The 21781-nt window shown below is 54.9% G+C and overlaps 1 protein-coding gene across 4 annotated transcripts in view; it reads left to right on the forward strand.

Annotated features, from left to right (window-relative positions):
* The first annotated feature begins 20724 nt into the window (after positions 1 to 20724).
* CLSTN1 (calsyntenin 1) overlaps positions 20725 to 21781 on the forward strand; it is a 67166-nt gene continuing 66109 nt past the window's right edge. For 3 of the 4 annotated variants that reach the window (XM_083163499.1, XM_083163500.1, XM_083163502.1), the window contains exon 1: positions 20726 to 20974. In XM_083163499.1, coding sequence (XP_083019625.1) covers positions 20896 to 20974 — 79 coding nt within the window. In that variant the 5' untranslated portion in view covers positions 20726 to 20895. Of the gene's footprint in view, positions 20975 to 21781 lie in introns of all 4 variants that reach the window. The other variant, XM_083163501.1, reaches the window with a different exon arrangement.

Consider the following 21781-nt stretch of genomic DNA (forward strand, 5'->3'; position numbering starts at 1 on the left):
AGTTATCTCATTTAACCGGCTATATCTTCGGAACCAACTGACCCATTTACATGAGACAAGTATTATATTGAAGAACTTTTGAGTGGGCTTTGAATGATTTTGGTCCAGTGAAACTGGAACGTTTGGTTCCAGAGTAATCTACCCTCAAAGAACATGAACAGCCATGAAATTACATTTCAAAAATAAAAAAATTGGTTTACATGCAATATCTCTGGAACCGATTTACCGATATGGACCATATTGAAGGCCCAGCGATTTGGAATTGAATGAGATCAACCATAAGCTTCTGTGATGGCAGCCGTCGAAACTAGGTGGGGGTCGGAATTGCCGGGTCCCATATTATCCTATGGGGAAAAAACGTTACAGCTTTGCCAGGCGATATCTTTGGTTCCCGGGGGGCTAGAGACATGGGGCTGGGCTCGTTGGAAAGCCCTGGTCCTCAGCTACAAATGAAATTACAGGGGGGGGCACGTGCCCAGGTGCCCCCCCCTGAATCCGCCACTGGCAGGTAGGAACTCCGGGGGCTGTGCCACACAGGGACAGGAGGATAATCTGGCAGGTAGGAACTCCGGTGACCTTGCCACACAGGGACAGGAGGATAATCTGGCAGGTAGGAACTCCGGTGACCTTGCCACACAGAGACAGGAGGATAATCTGGCAGGTAGGAACTCCTGTGACTTTGCCACACAGGGACAGGAGGATAATCTGGCAGGTGGGAACTCTGGTCACCTTGTCACACAGGGACAGGAGGATAATCTGGCAGGTGGGAACTCCGGTGACCTTGTCACACAGGGACAGGAGGGTAATCTGACAAGTGGGAACTCCGGTAACCTTGCCACACAGAGACAGGAGGATAATCTGGCAGATGGGAACTCCGGGGGCTGTGCCACACAGGGACAGGAGGATAATCTGGCAGGTAGGAACTCCGGTGACCTTGCCACACAGGGACAGGAGGATAATCTGGCAGGTGGGAACTCCGGTCGCTGTGCCACACAGGGACAGAAGGATAATCTGGCAGGTGGGAACTCCGGTGACCTTGCCACACAGAGACAAGAGGATAATCTGGCAGGTGCGAACTCCGGGGGCTGTGCCACACAGAGACAGGAGGATAATCTGGCAGGTGGGAACTCCGGGGGCTGTGCCACACAGTGACAGGAGGATAATCTGGCAGGTAGGAACTCCGGTGACCTTGCCACACAGGGACAGGAGGATAATCTGGCAGGTGGGAACTCCGGGGGCCGTGCCACACAGGGACAGGAAGATAATCTGGCAGGTAGGAACTCCGGGGGCCGTGCCACACAGGGACAGGAGGATAATCTGGCAGGTAGGAACTCCGGTGACCTTGTTACACAGGGACAGGAGGATAATCTGGCAGGTGGGAACTCCGGTAACCTTGCCACACAGGGACAGGAGGATAATCTGGCAGGTAGGAACTCCGGGGGCCGTGCCACACAGGGACAGGAGGATAATCTGGCAGGTAGGAACTCCGGGGGCTGTGCCACACAGGGACAGGAGGATAATCTGGCAGGTAGGAACTCCGGGGGCTGTGCCACACAGGGACAGGAGGATAATCTGGCAGGCAGGAACTCCAGTGACAGGGTTACTAAGTGGTAGCACAAAATCGGGAGATACGGGGTGTACTAAGTGTTAGCACTACATTGGGATTTATGGCGTTACTAAATGTGAGCACTACATTGGGAGTTACGGGGTTACTAAGTGTTAGCACTACATCTGGAGTTAGGGGGTCACTAAGTGTTAGCACTACATCGGTAGTTATGGGTTTACTAGTGCTACATTGTGAGATACGGGGTTACTAAGTGTTAGTGCTACATTGGGAGTGATGGGGTTACTAAATGTTAGCACTACATTGGAGTTACGGGGGATACTAAGTGTTAGCACTACATTGGGAGATACTGGGTTACTAAGTGTTAGCACTACATCGGTAGTTATGGGGTTACTAAGTGTTAGCACTACATCAGGAGTTTCGGGGTTACTAAGTGTTAGCGCTACATCAGGAGTTAAGGGGTTACTAAGTGATAGTAACCCGTAACTCCCAATGTAATGCTATCACTTAGTAACCCCGTAACTCCAATGTAGTGCTGTGTTAGCACTACATTGGGAGTTACGGGGTTACTAAGTGGTAGCACGAAATCGGGAGTTACAGGGTGTACTAAGTGTTAGCACTACATTGGGATTTATGGCGGTACTAAATGTGAGCACTACATTGGGAGTTACGGGGTTACTTAGTGTTAGCACTACCTCTGTGGTTAGGGGGTCACTAAGTGTTAGCACTACATCTGGAGTGACAGGGTCACTAAGTGTTAGCACTACATCGGTAGTTATGGGTTTACTAGTGTTAGCGCTACATTGGGAGTTACGGGGTTACTAAGTGTTAGCGCTACATTGGTAGTGATGGGGTTACTAAATGTTAGGACTACATTGGAGTTACGGGGAATACTAAGTGTTAGCGCTACATTGGGAGATACTGGGTTACTAAGTGTTAGCACTACATCGGTAGTTATGGGGTTACTAAGTGTTAGCACTACATCAGGAGTTACAGGGTCACTAAGTGTTAGCACTACATCGGGAATTTCGGGGTTACTAAGGGGTTTATTCTAGTTCATTCTTTCTGACAAAATCCTTCTTAGATGGACAAAACCATGTGCACTGCAGGGGGGCAGATGTAACATGTGCAGAGAGAATTAGATTTGGGTGAGTTTTTTTGTTTCTGTGCAGGGAAAATACTGACTGCATGATTTTACACTGCAATATAGATCTCACTTTGAAGAAAAACCCCACCCAAATCTAATTCTCTCTGCACAAGTTACATCTGCCCCACCCGCAGTGCACATGGTTTTGTCCATCTAAGAAGGATTTTGTCAGAAAGAATGAACTAGAATAACCCCCTAAGTGTTAGCGCTAAATCAGGAGTTAAGGGGTTACTAAGTGATAGTAACCCCCGGAACTTCCAATGTAGTGCTATCACATAGTAACCCTGTAACTCCTTATGTAGTGCTAACACTAAGTAACCCCGTAACTCCCAATGTTGTGCTGTGTTAGCACTACATCAGGAGTTATGAGGTTACTAAGTGTTAGCATTACATCAGGAGTTACGAGGTTACTAAGTGTTAGCACTGCATCGTGAGTTACGAGGTTACTAAGTGTTAGTAACCCCGTAACTCCCGATGTAGTGCTTACACTTAGTAACCCCGTAACTCCCGATGTAGTGCTTACACTTAGTAACCTCGTAACTCCCGATGCAGTGCTAACACTTCGTAACCCCGTAACTCCTGATGTAGCGCTAACACTTCGTAACCCAGTAACTCCCAATGCAGTACTAACAGTTAGTAACCCCGTAACTCCCGATGTAGTGCTAAGTGTTAGTACTACATTGGGAGTTACTGGGTTACGAAGTGTTAGCGCTACATCAGGAGTTACGGGGTTACTAAGTGTTAGAGCTACATTGGGAGTTACGGGTTACTTAGTGTTAGCACTACATCAGGAGTTACGGGGTTACTAAGTGTTAGCACTACATTTGGGAGTTACGGGGTCACTAAATTTTAGCACTACATTGGGAGTTACGGGGTTACTAAGTGTTAGCACTACATTTGGAGTTACGGGTTACTAAGTGTTAGCACTACATTGGGAGTTACTGGGTTACTAAGTGTTAGCATTACATCAGGAGTTACAGGGTTACTAAGTGATAGCATTACATTGGGAGTTACTGGGTAACTAAGAGGCTTATTCAGACCCAATCACACATCTGCATTTTCACAGCACAGGTGATTATTGTCCCAACTGTTCATGCGTACAAAGGGGCCCCTCACCCTGCGATGGCTAGTCTGTGGGACGGGAGGCCACAATGGCTAGCCATTGCAGGGTGATTGACACCCTGCAGGTGTTTTGGTGTAGTAACACTGCATTTTCCAGGAGTGTTCCCAAAACAAAGGCGTCCCCGGCTGTCGTCATCAGCGTCCTCCTTCTCCCCACAGCCATCACAGCGCTGAATCAGACGATTACTCGGTGCTGCAAACAGAGAGGAAAACCGTTCCATGGCGAGTAGTTTTGAACGGTTTTCCCTTCATGTGTGCGGCTGCGAGCTCTGCAAGACATGGGAGTGGTGGCATTTACCTCTGACATCTCTCAGCCCAGCGATCAGGTCTGAATTGGGCCCTAAGTGATGGCACTGCATTAGGAATTCCAGGGTTCATACGTTCTAGCAGTGCACTGGGAGTTACGGGGTTAATATGTGACTGCACTACAGCCAGTATATGACATGTTAGCGGTGCAGGAGAAGGGCAGACATTACTTTGGATCCTGGCACTGGGGGCAGAATGTTCCTCCTGCTGAGGCAGAATGAAGATGGACACAACGCCTTCATTACTATAATTGTGATAATTGACAAAGTCTTGGCTGTGGGCTCAGTGTGACAGCAGAACAAAGACGGGGGTTTACCAGCATCCCTCCCCTCCCGCTGTGCCAGGAGACACCCAGCCACGCAACTGGTTGTGCCACTAGCAATTAGCGCCATTTCATTAGAGATTCTCCTCCGCTGAGTCATTTGTTGTCTGCTGTGACTGCACAATGCCAGCTACAGGTGCCCCATGTTGTTACCAGTCAGGGAACACGGGCACCTCTTACCGGCCACTTCTGGCCATCGCCAAGCTGCCCCCAACACTTGTATGCACTAAAGACGCCCGTGGTCAGAGCACACTCTGCTGGTGTCATATTAGTGGCCGTTATGTTCCCCGTGGGCACTACCAAGTCCTGAGTCCTTATTTATATGAAAGTATCCATTCAAATAATTCAGCAGGCAGTGACGTTGGCGGGCACTCCAAGTGGGCACCGTCACATCACCAGCAGGCCCCCAGTTGTGGGGCTACACAATGCACCCATAATGATCACCCTGCAAACACCTATAGGCTAGAGCATGCATCACCCTACCTGTGCCTCACCCTAACTTTGCCTCACCCTACCTGTGCCTCACCCTACCTGTGCCTCCCCTACCTGTGCAGCACCCTACCTGTGCCTCACCCTACCTGTGCAACACCCTACCTGTACATCGCCTTACCTGTGCCTCGGCCTACCTGAGCCTCGCCCTACGTGTGCAACGCCTTACCTGTGCCACACCCTACCTGTGCAGCGCCTTACCTGAGCCACACCCTACCTGTGCCTCGGCCTACCTGAGCCTCGCCCTACGTGTGCAGCGCCTTACCTGTGAATACCCCTACCTGTGCCTCGCCCTACCTGTGGTTTACCCTACCTGTGCCTCGGCTTACCTGTACATCATCCTACCTGTGCATCATCCTACCTGAGCAGCGCCTTACCATAGTGTCATAGGTGATCCGTTGTTGCATCCATGTAGACAGCAGATTATCATACATGTAGGAGGCATCTACTTATACCAGCACTACCTGTGCCTCGCCCTACCTGTGCCTCACCCTACCTGTGCATTGCCCTACCTGTGCCTCACCCTAACTGTGCCTCGCCCTACCTGTGCCTCACCCTACCTGTGCATTGCCCTAACTGTTCCTCACCCTTCCTATGCAACACCTTACCTGTGCATTCCCCTATCTGTGCATCGCCCTACCTGTGCCTCACCCCACCTGTGCATCGCCCTATTTGTGCCTCACCCTACCTGTGCCTCACCCTACTTGCCCCTTGCCCTACCTGTGCCTCATCCTACCTGTGCATTGCCGTACCTGTGCCTCACCCTTCCTGTGCAACACCTTACCTGTGCATCACCATACCTATGTATCTCAGTACCTCTGCCTCACCCCACCTATGTATTGCCCTAGCTGTGCCTCACCCTAAATTTGCCTCATCCTACCTGTGCATTGCCCTACCTGTGCCTCACCCTTCCTGTGCCTCACCCTTCCTGTGCAACTCCTTACCTGTGCATCACCCTACCTGTGCCTCGCCCTACCTGTGCAGCACTTACCATAGTGTCGTAGATACTTAGGGCCTTATTCTAGTTCACTCTTTCTGAAAAAAATCCTTCTTAGATGGACAAAACCATGTGCACTGCAGGGGGGCAGATGTAACATGTGCAGAGAGAATTAGATTTGGGTGGGGTTTTACTTCAAAGTGAGATCTATATTGCAGTGTAAAAATAAAACAGTCAGTATTTACCCTGCACTGAAACAAAGTAACTCACCCAAATCTTATTCTCTCTGCACATGTTACATCTGCCCCACCTGCAGTACACATGGTTTTATCCCTCTAAGAAGGATTTTTTCAGAAAGAGTGAACTAGAATAAGGCCCATTGTATCACTGCAGGGCTAGACATAAAGCAAGTGATTATTTGAGTCAATATAAGAAAGATATACAGCAGCTCTCACACATTACAGGCATACAGGGACAACTTACCCCTGCAGGCACTGGACATAGATCAGCAGCAGCCACGTGTATTTTAAAATCGGTGCTTGTTTAGTTTCACTTCGGCAGCATGGCAGCCCGCTACTTCCGGGGTCGGCGCGCGTAAAACTTTGTAAAATAAAGTCCATGAATAGTTCATACCCCCACTATCCACATTGGCATGGAGTTGATCTTTAGATAGTGTGGCGAGCCCGTAATGTGGGGACACAGACGCTGCTGCGACTGAGACGCTGCCGCCGTGAAACTAAACAAGTACCTTTAAATCTTATATTTTCTGTTCATTATCTTTACTTAGTATATTTGAATATTTCACCATTTTACTGAAGATTATTAAAAGTTATATTTTATGGATCATTATTTTTGACTTTCAGTGCACCCACATCCATTCTTACCTTGTCTAACTGTGCAGTGCCTTGACCGTACCTCACCCTACCTGAGTAGCACCTTACCTGTGCATCAACCTATCTGTGCATCACCCTACCTGTATATCGCCCTAACTGTGCCTCATCCTATCTGTGCATCGCCCTACCTGTGCCTCGTCTTACCTGTGCAGCGCCTTACCTCTGCTTCACCCTAACTGTGCCTCACCCTACCTGTGCATTACCCTACCTGTGCTTTACCCTACCTGTGCATCGCCCTACCTGCACATCGCCCTACCTGTGGCTCGTCCTACCTGTGCAGCGCCTTACCTGTGCTTCACCATAACTGTGCCTCACCCTACCTGTGCTTTACCCTACCTGAGCCTCACCCTACCTGTGCTTTACCCTACCTGTGCATCGCCCTACCTGCGCATCGCCCTACCTGTGGCTCGTCCTATCTGTGCAGCGCCTTACCTGTGCTTCACCCTAACTGTGCCTCACCCTACCTGTGCTTCACCATAACTGTGCCTCACCCTACCTGAGCCTCACCCTACCTGAGCCTCACCCTACCTGTGCTTTACCCTACCTGTGCATCGCCCTACCTGCGCATCGCCCTACCTGTGGCTCGTCCTATCTGTGCAGCGCCTTACCTGTGCTTCACCCTAACTGTGCCTCACCCTACCTGTGCTTCACCATAACTGTGCCTCACCCTACCTGAGCCTCACCCTACCTGAGCCTCACCCTACCTGTGCTTTACCCTACCTGTGCATCGCCCTACCTGCGCATCGCCCTACCTGTGGCTCGTCCTATCTGTGCAGCGCCTTACCTGTGCTTCACCCTAACTGTGCCTCACCCTACCTGTGCTTTACCCTACCTGAGCCTCACCCTACCTGTGCTTTACTCTACCTGTGCATCGCCCTACCTGCGCATCGCCCTACCTGTGGCTCGTCCTATCTGTACAGAACCTTACCTGTGCATCACCCTAAATGTGCATTACCCTACCTGTGCTTCACCCTACCTGTGCCGCACCCTACCTGTGCCTCGCCCTACCTGTGCCTCACCCTACCTGTGCATCCGCATATCTGTGCATCAGCTTACCTGTACATCATCCCACCTGTGCATCACCCTACCTGTGCCTCACCTACCTGTGCTTATACCTAACTGTGCCTCACCCTACCTGTGCATCACCCTACCTGTGCATCAACCTACTTGTACATCACCCTACCTGTGCATCACCCTATCTGTGCATTAACCTACCTGTGCATCACCCTACTTGTGCATCACCCTACCTGTACATCACCCTACCTGTGCATCATCCCACTTGTACATCACCCTACCTGTGCATCACCCTACCTGTACATCACCCTAACTGTGCATCACCCTACCTGTGCATGACCCTACTTGTACAGCACCCTGCTTGTACATCACCCTACTTGTGCATCACCCAACCTGTACATCACCCTACCTGTGCATCACCCCACTTGTACATCACCCTACCTGTGCATCACCCTACCTGTACATCACCCTACCTGTACATCACCCTACCTGTGCATTACCCCACTTGTACATCACCCCACTTGTGCATCACCCCACTTGTGCATCACCCTACCTGTACATTACCCTACCTGTGCATCACCCCACTTGTACATCACCCTACCTGTGCATCACCCCACTTGTGCATCACCCTACCTGTACATTACCCTACCTGTGCATCACCCCACTTGTACATCACCCTACCTGTGCATCACCCCACCTGTACATCACCCTACCTGTACATGACCCTACTTGTACATTAACCTACCTGTACATCACCCTACCTGTGCATGACCCTACTTGTACATTACCCTACCTGTACATCACCCTACCTGTGCATGACCCTACTTGTACATTACCCTACCTGTACATCACCCTACCTGTGCATGACCCTACTTGTACATTACCCTACCTGTACATCACCCTACCTGTGCATGACCCTACTTGTACATTACCCTACTTGTACATCACCCTACCTGTACATCAATCTAACTGTGCATCACCCTACTTGTACTTCACCCTACATGGGCATCACCCTACCTGTGCATCACTCTACCTGTGCATCACCCTACCTGTGAATAGCCCTACCTGTGCATTACCCTACCTGTGCATCACCCTGCCTGTGCATCACCCTACCTGTGCCACACCCTACCTGTGCATCACCCTTCCTGTGAATAGCCCTACCTGTCCATTACCCTACCTGTACATCACCCTACCTGTGCCACACCCTACCTGTGCATCACCCTACCTGTTCATCACCCTACCTGTGCATCACCTTATGGCCTTTATTCAGATCTGATCGCAGTACAAATTTGTTTGGAAAATGGGCAAAACCATGTGCACTGCAGGTGGGGCAGATGTAACATATGCAGAGAGTTAGATTTCCGTGAGTTATTTTGTTTCTGTGCAGGGTAAATACTGTCTGAATTATTTTTACACTGCAATTTAGATTTCAGTTTCAACACACCCCACCCAAATCTAACTCTCTCTGCACATGTTACATCTGCCCCAACTGCAGTGAACATGGTTTTGCCCATTTTCCAAACAAATTTGTACTGCAATCAGATCTGAATAAGGCCCTATGTGCATCACTGCTGCTTTCAAGTAAGAAAGGCTCAGCCAACCACCAACAATATTCGCATTGTCGCTGCTTGATGCCATAAACGCCCCATGCTCCCTCCCTCAGTGCTCAAAGCCGTGACGTCACTAATCCACTCACATGGGGGAACATCCTCCTCTCAGCTGTACAGGCTGAAGGCACCTGCATTAAGGACACACTGGTGGCACTGCCGCAGCGATACTACCGGCAGGCACCTGGCTAGCCAGAAGCAGGGGCTGTGGATCATTGACAGTACTGCGCACCCCAGCTATGGCCCTGCGCACCCCAGCTATGGCAGATAGAGGAGCTCAGCATCCGTTAGCAGAGCCACAAATGGCTGACAGCAAAACCCTTACATCACAACCATGTAGTGTTATAAAGTGTGGGTGCCCTCCTGTGATTCACACATCATGTGCCCTCTGAACAGTGGTGTGGGGCAGCTGCCACCAGGTCTGTGACGTTACTGAAAGGGTTACACAAGCTGTGGCAGGAGATTACTAAGGAAGGATCCTCTTTATTGGGCTGTAAATGTCCCATTAACCTACCGGCTGTTGCGCAGACCTTTTATACACAGACGGCGGCGAGCTCTGATTGTGCGGGGCAAGAAAGACTGCGGTGTGATAGGACGGGCACTGAGGACAGGCAGCTGGTCATTTATAGATGGGGAAAGGAATATTGGACTAGGCCAGGGGTAGAGCTGCCCCAGACAGATGGAATGTGCTGTAATGTGGCTGGGACCTCGGCAAGTCTTCAGAAGCCTACACTGCCTGCTATATATAACTGCAGCTATCTATAGAGGGGAAGATTATATATATATATATATATATATATATATATATATATATATATATATATACAGTTGTGCTCATAAGTTTACATACCCTAGCAGCAGAATGTGTGATTTTCTGGCCGTTTGTCAGAGAATATGAATGATAACTCACACACTTCTCTGTCACTCATGGTCAGTGGTTGGGTGACGCCATTTATAGTCAAACAACTGTGTTTACTCTTTTTAAATCATAATGACAACAGAATCTACCCAAATGACCCTGATCAAAAGTTTACATACCCCAATTCTGTGTATTGCCCCCTTTAACATCAATGACAGCTTGAAGTATTTTGTGGTAGTTGTGGATGAGGCTCTTTATTTCCTCAGATGGTAAAGCTGCCCATTCTTCTTGGCAAAAAGCCTCCAGCTCCTGTAAGTTCTTGGGCTGTCTTGCATGAACTGCAGGTGTGAGATCTCCCCAGAGTGGCTCAATGATACTGAGGTCAGGAGACGGAGATGGCCACTCCACAACCTTCACTTTATTCTGCTGTAGCTAATGACAGGTCGACTTGGCCTTGTGTTTTGGATCATTGTCATGTTGGAACGTCCAAGTACGTCCCATGCGCAGATTCCGGGCTGATGAGTGCAAAGTTTCCTCCAGTGTTTTCTGAGAACATGGCTGCATTCATCTTGCCATCAATTTTGATCAGGTTTCCAGTGCCTTTGTAGCTCACACACAGGGCTGGCAACAGAAATCTTGGGGCCCGGTACACTGATATATTCGAGATGCCCAATACCCCGCCCCTTTTAGTACACTGCATATTGAACATGTTTTTTTTTATTGTTAATAAAGAAACAAAATTAATATTCACTAATACTGGAGGGGGGTTCCAGGCAAGTACCCTTACAGGAATCCAGGCGGGTGCCTTTATAAACCATTGCTAGGCACTGCACTGCTGCAGACATGCTTACAGCCCCTGAGCCCCTCAGAACCTTGGGGCCCCTCAGAAGCTTGGGCCCAGTACAGGTGTCCCCTTTGACCCCCCCTGTCGCCTGCCCTGCTCACACATCCCCAAAACATCAGCGATCCACCTCCGTGTTGCACAGTAGGAATGGTGTACCTTTCATCATAGGCCTTGTTGACTCCTCTCCAAATGTAATGTTTATGGTTGTGGCCAAAAAGTAAAATGTTGGTCTCATCACTCCAAATGACTTTGTTCCAGAAGTCTTGAGGCTTGTTTCTGTGTTGTTTGGAGTATTGTAAGCGGGATGCTTTGTGGCATTTGCGTAGTAACGGCGTTCTTCTGGCGACTCGACCATGCAGCCATTTTTCTTCAAATGCCTCCTTATTGTGCATCTTGAAACAACCGCACCACTTTTTTCAGAGTCCTGTATTTCAGCTGAAGTTATTTGTGGATTTTTCTTTGCGTCCCGAACAATTTTCCTGGCAGTTGTGGCTGAAATTTTTGTTGGTCTACCTGATCGTGGTTTGGTTTCCACAGAATCCCTAATTTTCCACTTCTTAATTAGAGTTTGAACACTGCTGATTGGCATTCTCAATTGCTTGGATATATTTTTATGGGGCCCATTTATCAAGCATTATTGCGGCTAAATCCCCGAAAACGGAAATATTAAGTAGCACTGAAATGTATTAAAGGGGGACCGCAGCAGGAATCTCCGATCCCTGCTGCGATCCACGCAGCAGCGCCGCCGACCGCATCCCCTATAGGTTTCTACGGGGGATGCGACGCTGCCCGATGTATCAACATCGGGCAGCCCGGCATCGCACCGCTGGGCTATTGCCATTCTGATATGGCGATAGCCCATTGTAGCCCGAGCGGCAGTGCGGTCAGCGGGGGTGTGTGTGTGTGTCAGCGCGCAACTGCGCATGCGCAGACCCCCCGGCTTTTGGCTCTGGGCATCCCAGGGACGGGCTCCTTTCGGAGCCCTGTCCCTGCGCACAGCAGGTCATACATCCCGGTGATATGATCGCATTTTACAATGCGATCCTGATAAATGTGCCCCTGCCCCATCTCCCCCTCCCATAGGGTATCCTGCCCCATCTCCCCCTCCCATAAGATGACCTGCCCCATCTCCGCCTCCCATAGGATGACCTGCCCCATCTCCGCCTCCCATAGGATGACCTGCCCCATCTCCCCCTCCCATAGGATCACCTGCCCCATCTCCCCCTCCCATAGGATGACCTGCCCCATCTCCCCCTCCCATAGGGTATCCTGCCCGATCTACCCCTCCCATAGGATGACCTGCCCCATCTCCCCCTCCCATAGGGTATCCTGCCCCATCTCCCCCTCCCATAGGGTATCCTGCCCCATCTCCCCCTCACATAGGATAACATGCCCCATCCCCCCCTCCCATAGGATGACCTGCCCCATCTCCCCCTCCCATAGGATGACCTGCCCCATCTCCCCCTCCCATAGGATCACCTGCCCCATCTCCCCCTCCCATAGGTTATCCTGCCCCATCCCCCCCTCCCATAGTGTATACTGCCCCATCTCCCCCTCCCATAGGATGACCTGCCCCATCTCCCCCTCCCATAGGATCACCTGCCCCATCTCCCCCTCCCATTGGGTATACTGCCCCATCTCCCCCTCCCATAGTGTATCCTGCCCCATCTCCCCCTCCCATAAGATGACCTGCCCCATCTCCGCCTCCCATAGGATGACCTGCCCCATCTCCCCCTCCCATAGGATATCCTGCCCCATCTCCCCCTCCCATAGGATGACCTGCCCCATCTCCCCCTCCCATAGGGTATCCTGCCCCATCTCCCCCTCCCATAGGGTATCCTGCCCCATCTCCCCCTCACATAGGATAACATGCCCCATCTCCCCCTCCCATAGGATGACCTGCCCCATCTCCCCCTCCCGTAGGATGACCTGCCCCATCTCCCCCTCCCATAGGATGACCTGCTCCATCTCCCCCTCCCATAGGATGACCTGCCCCATCTCCCCCTCCCATAGGGTATCCTGCCCTATCTCCCCCTCCCATAGTGTATACTGCCCCATCTCCCCCTCCCATAGGATCACCTGCCCCATCTCCCCTCCCATAGGATGACCTACCCCATCTCCCCCTCCCATAGGATCACCTGCCCCATCTCCCCCTCCCATAGGATGACCTGCCCCATCTGCCCCTCCCATAGGATAACCTGCCCCATCTCCCCCTCCCATAGAATGACCTGCCCCATCTCCGCCTCCCATAGGATCACCTGCCCCATCTCCCCCTCCCATAGGATGACCTGCCCAATCTGCCCCTCCCATAGGATAACATGCCCCATCTCCCCCTCCCATAGGATGACCTGCCCCATCTCCCCCTCCCATAGGATGACCTGCCCCATCTCCCCCTCCCATAGGGTATCCTGCCCCATCTCCCCCTCCCATAGGGTATCCTGCCCCATCTCCCCCTCCCATAGGATAACCTGCCCCATCTCCCCCTCCCATAGGATGACCTGCCCCATCTCCCCCTCCCATAGGATCACCTGCCCCATCTCCCCCTCCCATAGGGTATCCTGCCCCATCTCCCCCTCCCATAGTGTATCCTGCCCCATCTCCCCCTCCCATAAGATGACCTGCCCCATCTCCGCCTCCCATAGGATGACCTGCCCCATCTCCCCCTCCCATAGGATATCCTGCCCCATCTCCCCCTCCCATAGGATGACCTGCCCCATCTCCCCCTCCCATAGGGTATCCTGCCCCATCTCCCCCTCCCATAGGGTATCCTGCCCCATCTCCCCCTCCCATAGGATAACCTGCCCCATCTCCCCCTCCCATAGGATGACCTGCCCCATCTCCGCCTCCCATAGGATCACCTGCCCCATCTCCCCTCCCATAGGATGACCTACCCCATATCCCCCTCCCATAGGATCACCTGCCCCATCTCCCCCTCCCATAGGATGACCTGCCCCATCTCCGCCTCCCATAGGATGACCTGCCCATCTTCACCTCCCATAGGATGACCCTGCCTCATCTCCCCCTCCCATAGGATCACCTGCCCCATCTCCCCCTCCCATAGGATGACCTGCCCCATCTCGCCCTCCCATAGGGTATCCTGACCCATCTCCACCTCACATAGGATCACCTGCCCCATCTCCCCTCCCATAGGATGACCTGCCCCATCTCCCCCTCCCATAGGATGACCTGCCCCATCTCCCCCTCCCATAGGATGACCTGCCCCATCTCCCCCTCCCATAGGATGACCTGCCCCATCTCCCCCTCCCATAGGATCACCTGCCCCATCTCCCCCTTCCATAGGATCACCTGCCCCATCTCCCCCTCCCATAAGGTATCCTGCCCCATCTCCCCCTCCCATAGGATGACCTGCCCCATCTCCCCCTCCAATAGGATGACCTGCCCCATCTCCCCCTCCCATAGGATCACCTGCCCCATCTCCCCTCCCATAGGATAACCTGCCCCATCTCCCCCTCCCATAGGATGACCTGCCCCATCTCCCCCTCCCATAGGATGACCTGCCCCATCTCCCCCTCCCATAGGGTATCCTGCCCCATCTCCCCTCCCATAGTGTATACTGCCCCATCTCCCCCTCCCATAGGATGACCTGCCCCATCCCCCCCTCCCATAGTGTATATTACCCCATCTCCCCATCCCATAGGATGACCCTGCCCCATCTCCCCCTCCCATAGGATGACCTGCCCCATCTCCCCCTCCCATAGGATCACCTGCCCCATCTCCCCTCCCATAGGATGACCTGCCCCATCTCCCCCTCCCATAGGATGACCTGCCCCATCTCCCCCTCCCATAGGATCACCTGCCCATCTTCACCTCCCATAGGATGACCTGCCCCATCTCCCCCTCCCATAGGATGACCTGCCCCATCTCCCCCTCCCATAGGATCACCTGCCCCATCTCCCCCTCCCTTAGGATGACCTGCCCCATCTCCCCCTCCCATAAGGTATCCTGCCCCATCTCCCCCTCCCATAGGATGACCTGCCCCATCTCCCCCTCCCATAGGATGACCTACCCCATCTCCCCCTCCCATAGGATCACCTGACCCATCTCCCCTCCCATAGGATAACCTGCCCCATCTCCCCCTCCCATAGGATCACCTGCCCCATCTCCCCCTCCCATAGGATCACCTGCACCATCTCCCCCTCCCATAGGATAACCTGCCCCATCTCCCCCTCCCATAGGATGACCTGCCCCATCTCCCCCTCCCATAGGATGACCTGCCCCATCCCCCCCTCCCATAGTGTATATGACCCCATCTCCCCATCCCATAGGATGACCCTGCCCCATCTCCGCCTCCCATAGGATGACCTACCCCATCTCCCCTCCCATAGGATGACCTGCCCCATCTCCCCCTCCCATAGGATGACCTGCCCCATCTCCCCCTCCCATAGGATGACCTGCCCCATCTCCCCCTCCCGTAGGATGACCTGCCCCATCTCCCCCTCCCATAGGATGACCTGCCCCATCTCCCCCTCCCATAGGATGACCTGCTCCATCTCCCCCTCCCATAGGATGACCTGCCCCATCTCCCCCTCCCATAGGGTATCCTGCCCTATCTCCCCCTCCCATAGTGTATACTGCCCCATCTCCCCCTCCCATAGGATCACCTGCCCCATCTCCCCTCCCATAGGATGACCTACCCCATCTCCCCCTCCCATAGGATCACCTGCCCCATCTCCCCCTCCCATAGGATGACCTGCCCCATCTGCCCCTCCCATAGGATAACCTGCCCCATCTCCCCCTCCCATAGGATGACCTGCCCCATCTCCGCCTCCCATAGGATCACCTGCCCCATCTCCCCCTCCCATAGGATGACCTGCCCCATCTGCCCCTCCCATAGGATAACATGCCCCATCTCCCCCTCCCATAGGATGACCTGCCCCATCTCCCCATCCCATAGGATGACCTGCCCCATCTCCCCCTCCCATAGGATGACCTGCCCCATCTCCCCCTCCCATAGGGTATCCTGCCCCATCTCCCCCTCCCATAGTGTATACTGCCCCATCTCCCCCTCCCATAGGATCACCTGCCCCATCTCCCCTCCCATAGGATGACCTACCCCATATCCCCCTCCCATAGGATCACCTGCCCCATCTCCCCCTCCCATAGGATGACCTGCCCCATCTCCCCCTCCCATAGGGTACCCTGCCCCATCTCCCCCTCCCATAGGATGACCTGCCCCATCTCCCCCTCCCATAGGATGACCTGCCCCATCTCCGCCTCCCATAGGATGACCTGCCCATCTTCACCTCCCATAGGATGACCCTGCCTCATCTCCCCCTCCCATAGGATCACCTGCCCCATCTCCCCCTCCCATAGGATGACCTGCCCCATCTCGCCCTCCCATAGGGTATCCTGACCCATCTCCACCTCACATAGGATCACCTGCCCCATCTCCCCTCCCATAGGATGACCTGCCCCATCTCCCCCTCCCATAGGATGACCTGCCCCATCTCCCCCTCCCATAGGATGACCTGCCCCATCTCCCCCTCCCATAGGATGACCTGCCCCATCTCCCCCTCCCATAGGATCACCTGCCCCATCTCCCCCTTCCATAGGATCACCTGCCCCATCTCCCCCTCCCATAAGGTATCCTGCCCCATCTCCCCCTCCCATAGGATGACCTGCCCCATCTCCCCCTCCAATAGGATGACCTGCCCCATCTCCCCCTCCCATAGGATCACCTGCCCCATCTCCCCTCCCATAGGATAACCTGCCCCATCTCCCCCTCCCATAGGATGACCTGCCCCATCTCCCCCTCCCATAGGATGACCTGCCCCATCTCCCCCTCCCATAGGGTATCCTGCCCCATCTCCCCTCCCATAGTGTATACTGCCCCATCTCCCCCTCCCATAGGATGACCTGCCCCATCCCCCCCTCCCATAGTGTATATTACCCCATCTCCCCATCCCATAGGATGACCCTGCCCCATCTCCCCCTCCCATAGGATCACCTGCCCCATCTCCCCTCCCATAGGATCACCTGCCCCATCTCCCCCTCCCATAGGATGACCTGCCCCATCTCCCCCTCCCATAGGATGACCTGCCCCATCTCCCCTCCCATAGGATAACCTGCCCCATCTCCACCTCCCATAGGATGACCTGCCCCATCTCCCCCTCCCATAGGATCACCTGCCCCATCTCCCCCTCCCATAGGATCACCTGCCCCATCTCCCCCTCCCTTAGGATGACCTGCCCCATCTCCCCCTCCCATAAGGTATCCTGCCCCATCTCCCCCTCCCATAGGATGACCTGCCCCATCTCCCCCTCCCATAGGATCACCTGCCCCATCTCCCCTCCCATAGGATAACCTGCCCCATCTCCCCCTCCCATAGGATCACCTGCCCCATCTCCCCCTCCCATAGGATCACCTGCCCCATCTCCCCCTCCCATAGGATAACCTGCCCCATCTCCCCCTCCCATAGGATGACCTGCCCCATCTCCCCCTCCCATAGGATGACCTGCCCCATCCCCCCCCCATAGTGTATATGACCCCATCTCCCCATCCCATAGGATGACCCTGCCCCATCTCCGCCTCCCATAGGATGACCTACCCCATCTCCCCTCCCATAGGATGACCTGCCCCATCTCCCCCTCCCATAGGATGACCTGCCCCATCTCCCCCTCCCATAGGATGACCTGCCCCATCTCCCCCTCCCATAGGATCACCTGCCCCATCTCCCCCTCCCATAGGATGACCTGCCCCATCTCCCCCTCCCATAGGATGACCTGCCCCATCTCCCCCTCCCATAAGGTATCCAGCCCCATCTCCCCCTCCCATAGGATGACCTGCCCCATCTCCCCCTCCCATAGGATCACCTGCCCCATCTCCCCTCCCATAGGATCACCTGCCCAATCTCCCCCTCCCATAGGATAACCTGCCCCATCTCCCCCTCCCATAGGATGACCTGCCCCATCTCCCCCTCCCATAGGATGACCTGCCCCATCTCCCCCTCCCATAGGATGACCTGCCCCATCTCCCCCTCCCATAGGATGATCTGCCCCATCTCCCCCTCCCATAGGATGATCTGCCCCATCTCGCCCTCCCACAGGGTATCCGGCCCCATCTCCCCCTCCCATAAGGTATCCTGCCCCATCTCCCCCTCCCATAGGATGACCTGCCCCATCTCCCCCTCCCATAGGGTATCCTGCCCCATCTCCCCCTCCCATAGGGTATCCTGCCCCATCTCCCCCTCACATAGGATAACATGCCCCATCTCCCCCTCCCATAGGATGACCTGCCCCATCTCCCCCTCCCGTAGGATGACCTGCCCCATCTCCCCCTCCCATAGGATGACCTGCTCCATCTCCCCCTCCCATAGGATGACCTGCCCCATCTCCCCCTCCCATAGGGTATCCTGCCCTATCTCCCCCTCCCATAGTGTATACTGCCCCATCTCCCCCTCCCATAGGATCACCTGCCCCATCTCCCCTCCCATAGGATGACCTACCCCATCTCCCCCTCCCATAGGATCACCTGCCCCATCTCCCCCTCCCATAGGATGACCTGCCCCATCTGCCCCTCCCATAGGATAACCTGCCCCATCTCCCCCTCCCATAGAATGACCTGCCCCATCTCCGCCTCCCATAGGATCACCTGCCCCATCTCCCCCTCCCATAGGATGACCTGCCCAATCTGCCCCTCCCATAGGATAACATGCCCCATCTCCCCCTCCCATAGGATGACCTGCCCCATCTCCCCCTCCCATAGGATGACCTGCCCCATCTCCCCCTCCCATAGGGTATCCTGCCCCATCTCCCCCTCCCATAGGGTATCCTGCCCCATCTCCCCCTCCCATAGGATAACCTGCCCCATCTCCCCCTCCCATAGGATGACCTGCCCCATCTCCCCCTCCCATAGGATCACCTGCCCCATCTCCCCCTCCCATAGGGTATCCTGCCCCATCTCCCCCTCCCATAGTGTATCCTGCCCCATCTCCCCCTCCCATAAGATGACCTGCCCCATCTCCGCCTCCCATAGGATGACCTGCCCCATCTCCCCCTCCCATAGGATATCCTGCCGCATCTCCCCCTCCCATAGGATGACCTGCCCCATCTCCCCCTCCCATAGGGTATCCTGCCCCATCTCCCCCTCCCATAGGGTATCCTGCCCCATCTCCCCCTCCCATAGGATAACCTGCCCCATCTCCCCCTCCCATAGGATGACCTGCCCCATCTCCGCCTCCCATAGGATCACCTGCCCCATCTCCCCTCCCATAGGATGACCTACCCCATATCCCCCTCCCATAGGATCACCTGCCCCATCTCCCCCTCCCATAGGATGACCTGCCCCATCTCCGCCTCCCATAGGATGACCTGCCCATCTTCACCTCCCATAGGATGACCCTGCCTCATCTCCCCCTCCCATAGGATCACCTGCCCCATCTCCCCCTCCCATAGGATGACCTGCCCCATCTCGCCCTCCCATAGGGTATCCTGACCCATCTCCACCTCACATAGGATCACCTGCCCCATCTCCCCTCCCATAGGATGACCTGCCCCATCTCCCCCTCCCATAGGATGACCTGCCCCATCTCCCCCTCCCATAGGATGACCTGCCCCATCTCCCCCTCCCATAGGATGACCTGCCCCATCTCCCCCTCCCATAGGATCACCTGCCCCATCTCCCCCTTCCATAGGATCACCTGCCCCATCTCCCCCTCCCATAAGGTATCCTGCCCCATCTCCCCCTCCCATAGGATGACCTGCCCCATCTCCCCCTCCAATAGGATGACCTGCCCCATCTCCCCCTCCCATAGGATCACCTGCCCCATCTCCCCTCCCATAGGATAACCTGCCCCATCTCCCCCTCCCATAGGATGACCTGCCCCATCTCCCCCTCCCATAGGATGACCTGCCCCATCTCCCCCTCCCATAGGGTATCCTGCCCCATCTCCCCTCCCATAGTGTATACTGCCCCATCTCCCCCTCCCATAGGATGACCTGCCCCATCCCCCCCTCCCATAGTGTATATTACCCCATCTCCCCATCCCATAGGATGACCTGCCCCATCTCCCCCTCCCATAGGATCACCTGCCCCATCTCCCCTCCCATAGGATCACCTGCCCCATCTCCCCCTCTCATAGGATCACCTGCCCCATCTCCCCCTCTCATAGGATCACCTGCCCCATCTCCCCCTCCCATAGGATGACCTGCCCCATCTCCCCCTCCCATAAGGTATCCTGCCCCATCTCCCCCTCCCACAGGGTATCCTACCACATCTCCCCATCTCATAGGGCAGTGGTCAGGGATCTCGGTCCTCATTACCCCATGCAGTACATGTTTTGCAGGTCTCCTCACAGAATCACAAGTGAAATAATTAGCTCCACCTGCGGACCTTATAATATGTGTCTGTGAGTAATTAGTACACCTGTGCACCTGCTGGGTTACCAGGAAAACATGCACCGTGTGGGTTAATGAGGACCGAGATCCCTGACCACTGCCATTGGGTATCTCGGTCAGCATCCTTCCTCTTAGGCAGTGGGCGGGTCTGGAATGTGGGAGGAATGCAACACAGAATGGGCGGGAAGCAGCGGCAGGTCGGTCAGCCAATCATCATCGCGGGCGGGGCAGTATTGGGCGTGGTGACGGTGCTGGCTGTAGTGATGCGGCGAGGGGCGGGGCCGGTAACCGCGGTGCCCGCAGACACAGAGACAGCAGCATCCGCCATCTTATCTCTGCACCGGGTACCGGGACCACCGCGCTCACCGCACAGAGGAGCTCGGCACCGACGCCTGTCAGCCCTCCCATCACCAGGACCAAGGGAGGGCGGAGAAGATGCCGGGGATGTGGCGGTGCTCCCCGGCCTGCCTGCTGCTTGTCACCGGGCTAGTGTGCGGTGCATGGGCCGCCCGAGGTGAGGAGGGGCTACACGGGGCTCTCTGGGTGTGACTTGTGTGGGGTGCTGAGCGAGAACCGGGAGGGGAGAGAAGGAGAATGGAGTCCTGGTCCTCGTATTACCCCCCCTCCCCCCACCACTGTGATCATCACCCTGCTGGTGCCCATCTCACCCTGCTGGTGCCCATCTCACCACGATCCCCCCCAATGTCAGGGGTCCCCTCACCATGTGATCATCACCCTGCTGGTGCCCATCTCACCCTGATTCCCCCCAATGTCAGAGGTCCCCTCACCATGTGATCATCACCCTGCTGGTGCCCATCTCACCCTGCTGGTGCCCATCTCACCCCGATCCCCCCAATGTCAGGGGTCCCCTCACCATGTGATCATCACCCTGCCGGTGCCCATCTCACCCTGCTGGTGCCCATCTCACCCTGATCCCCCCCAATGTCAGAGGTCCCCTCACCATGTGATCATCACCCTGCTGGTGCCCATCTCACCCTGCTGGTGCCCATCTCACCCTGCTGGATCCCATCTCACCCTGCTGGATCCCATCTCACCCTGCTGGTGCCCATCTCACCCTGCTGATCCCATCTCACCCTGCTGGTGCCCATCTCATCCTGATCACCCCCAATGTCAGGGGTCCCCTCACAATGTGATCATCACCCTGCTGGTGCCCATCACACCCTGATCCCCCCCAATGTCAGGGGTCCCCTCACCATGTGATCATCACACCCTGATCCCCCCCCCCCCCCCCCCCCAATGTCAGGGGTCCCCTCACCATGTGATCATCACCCTGCTGGTGCCCATCCTACACTGACACCCC

This window comes from Crinia signifera, chromosome 19, assembly GCF_055691185.1.
Source record: "Crinia signifera chromosome 19, ASM5569118v1, whole genome shotgun sequence".
In the NCBI taxonomy this organism is placed as follows: Eukaryota; Metazoa; Chordata; class Amphibia; order Anura; family Myobatrachidae; genus Crinia; species Crinia signifera.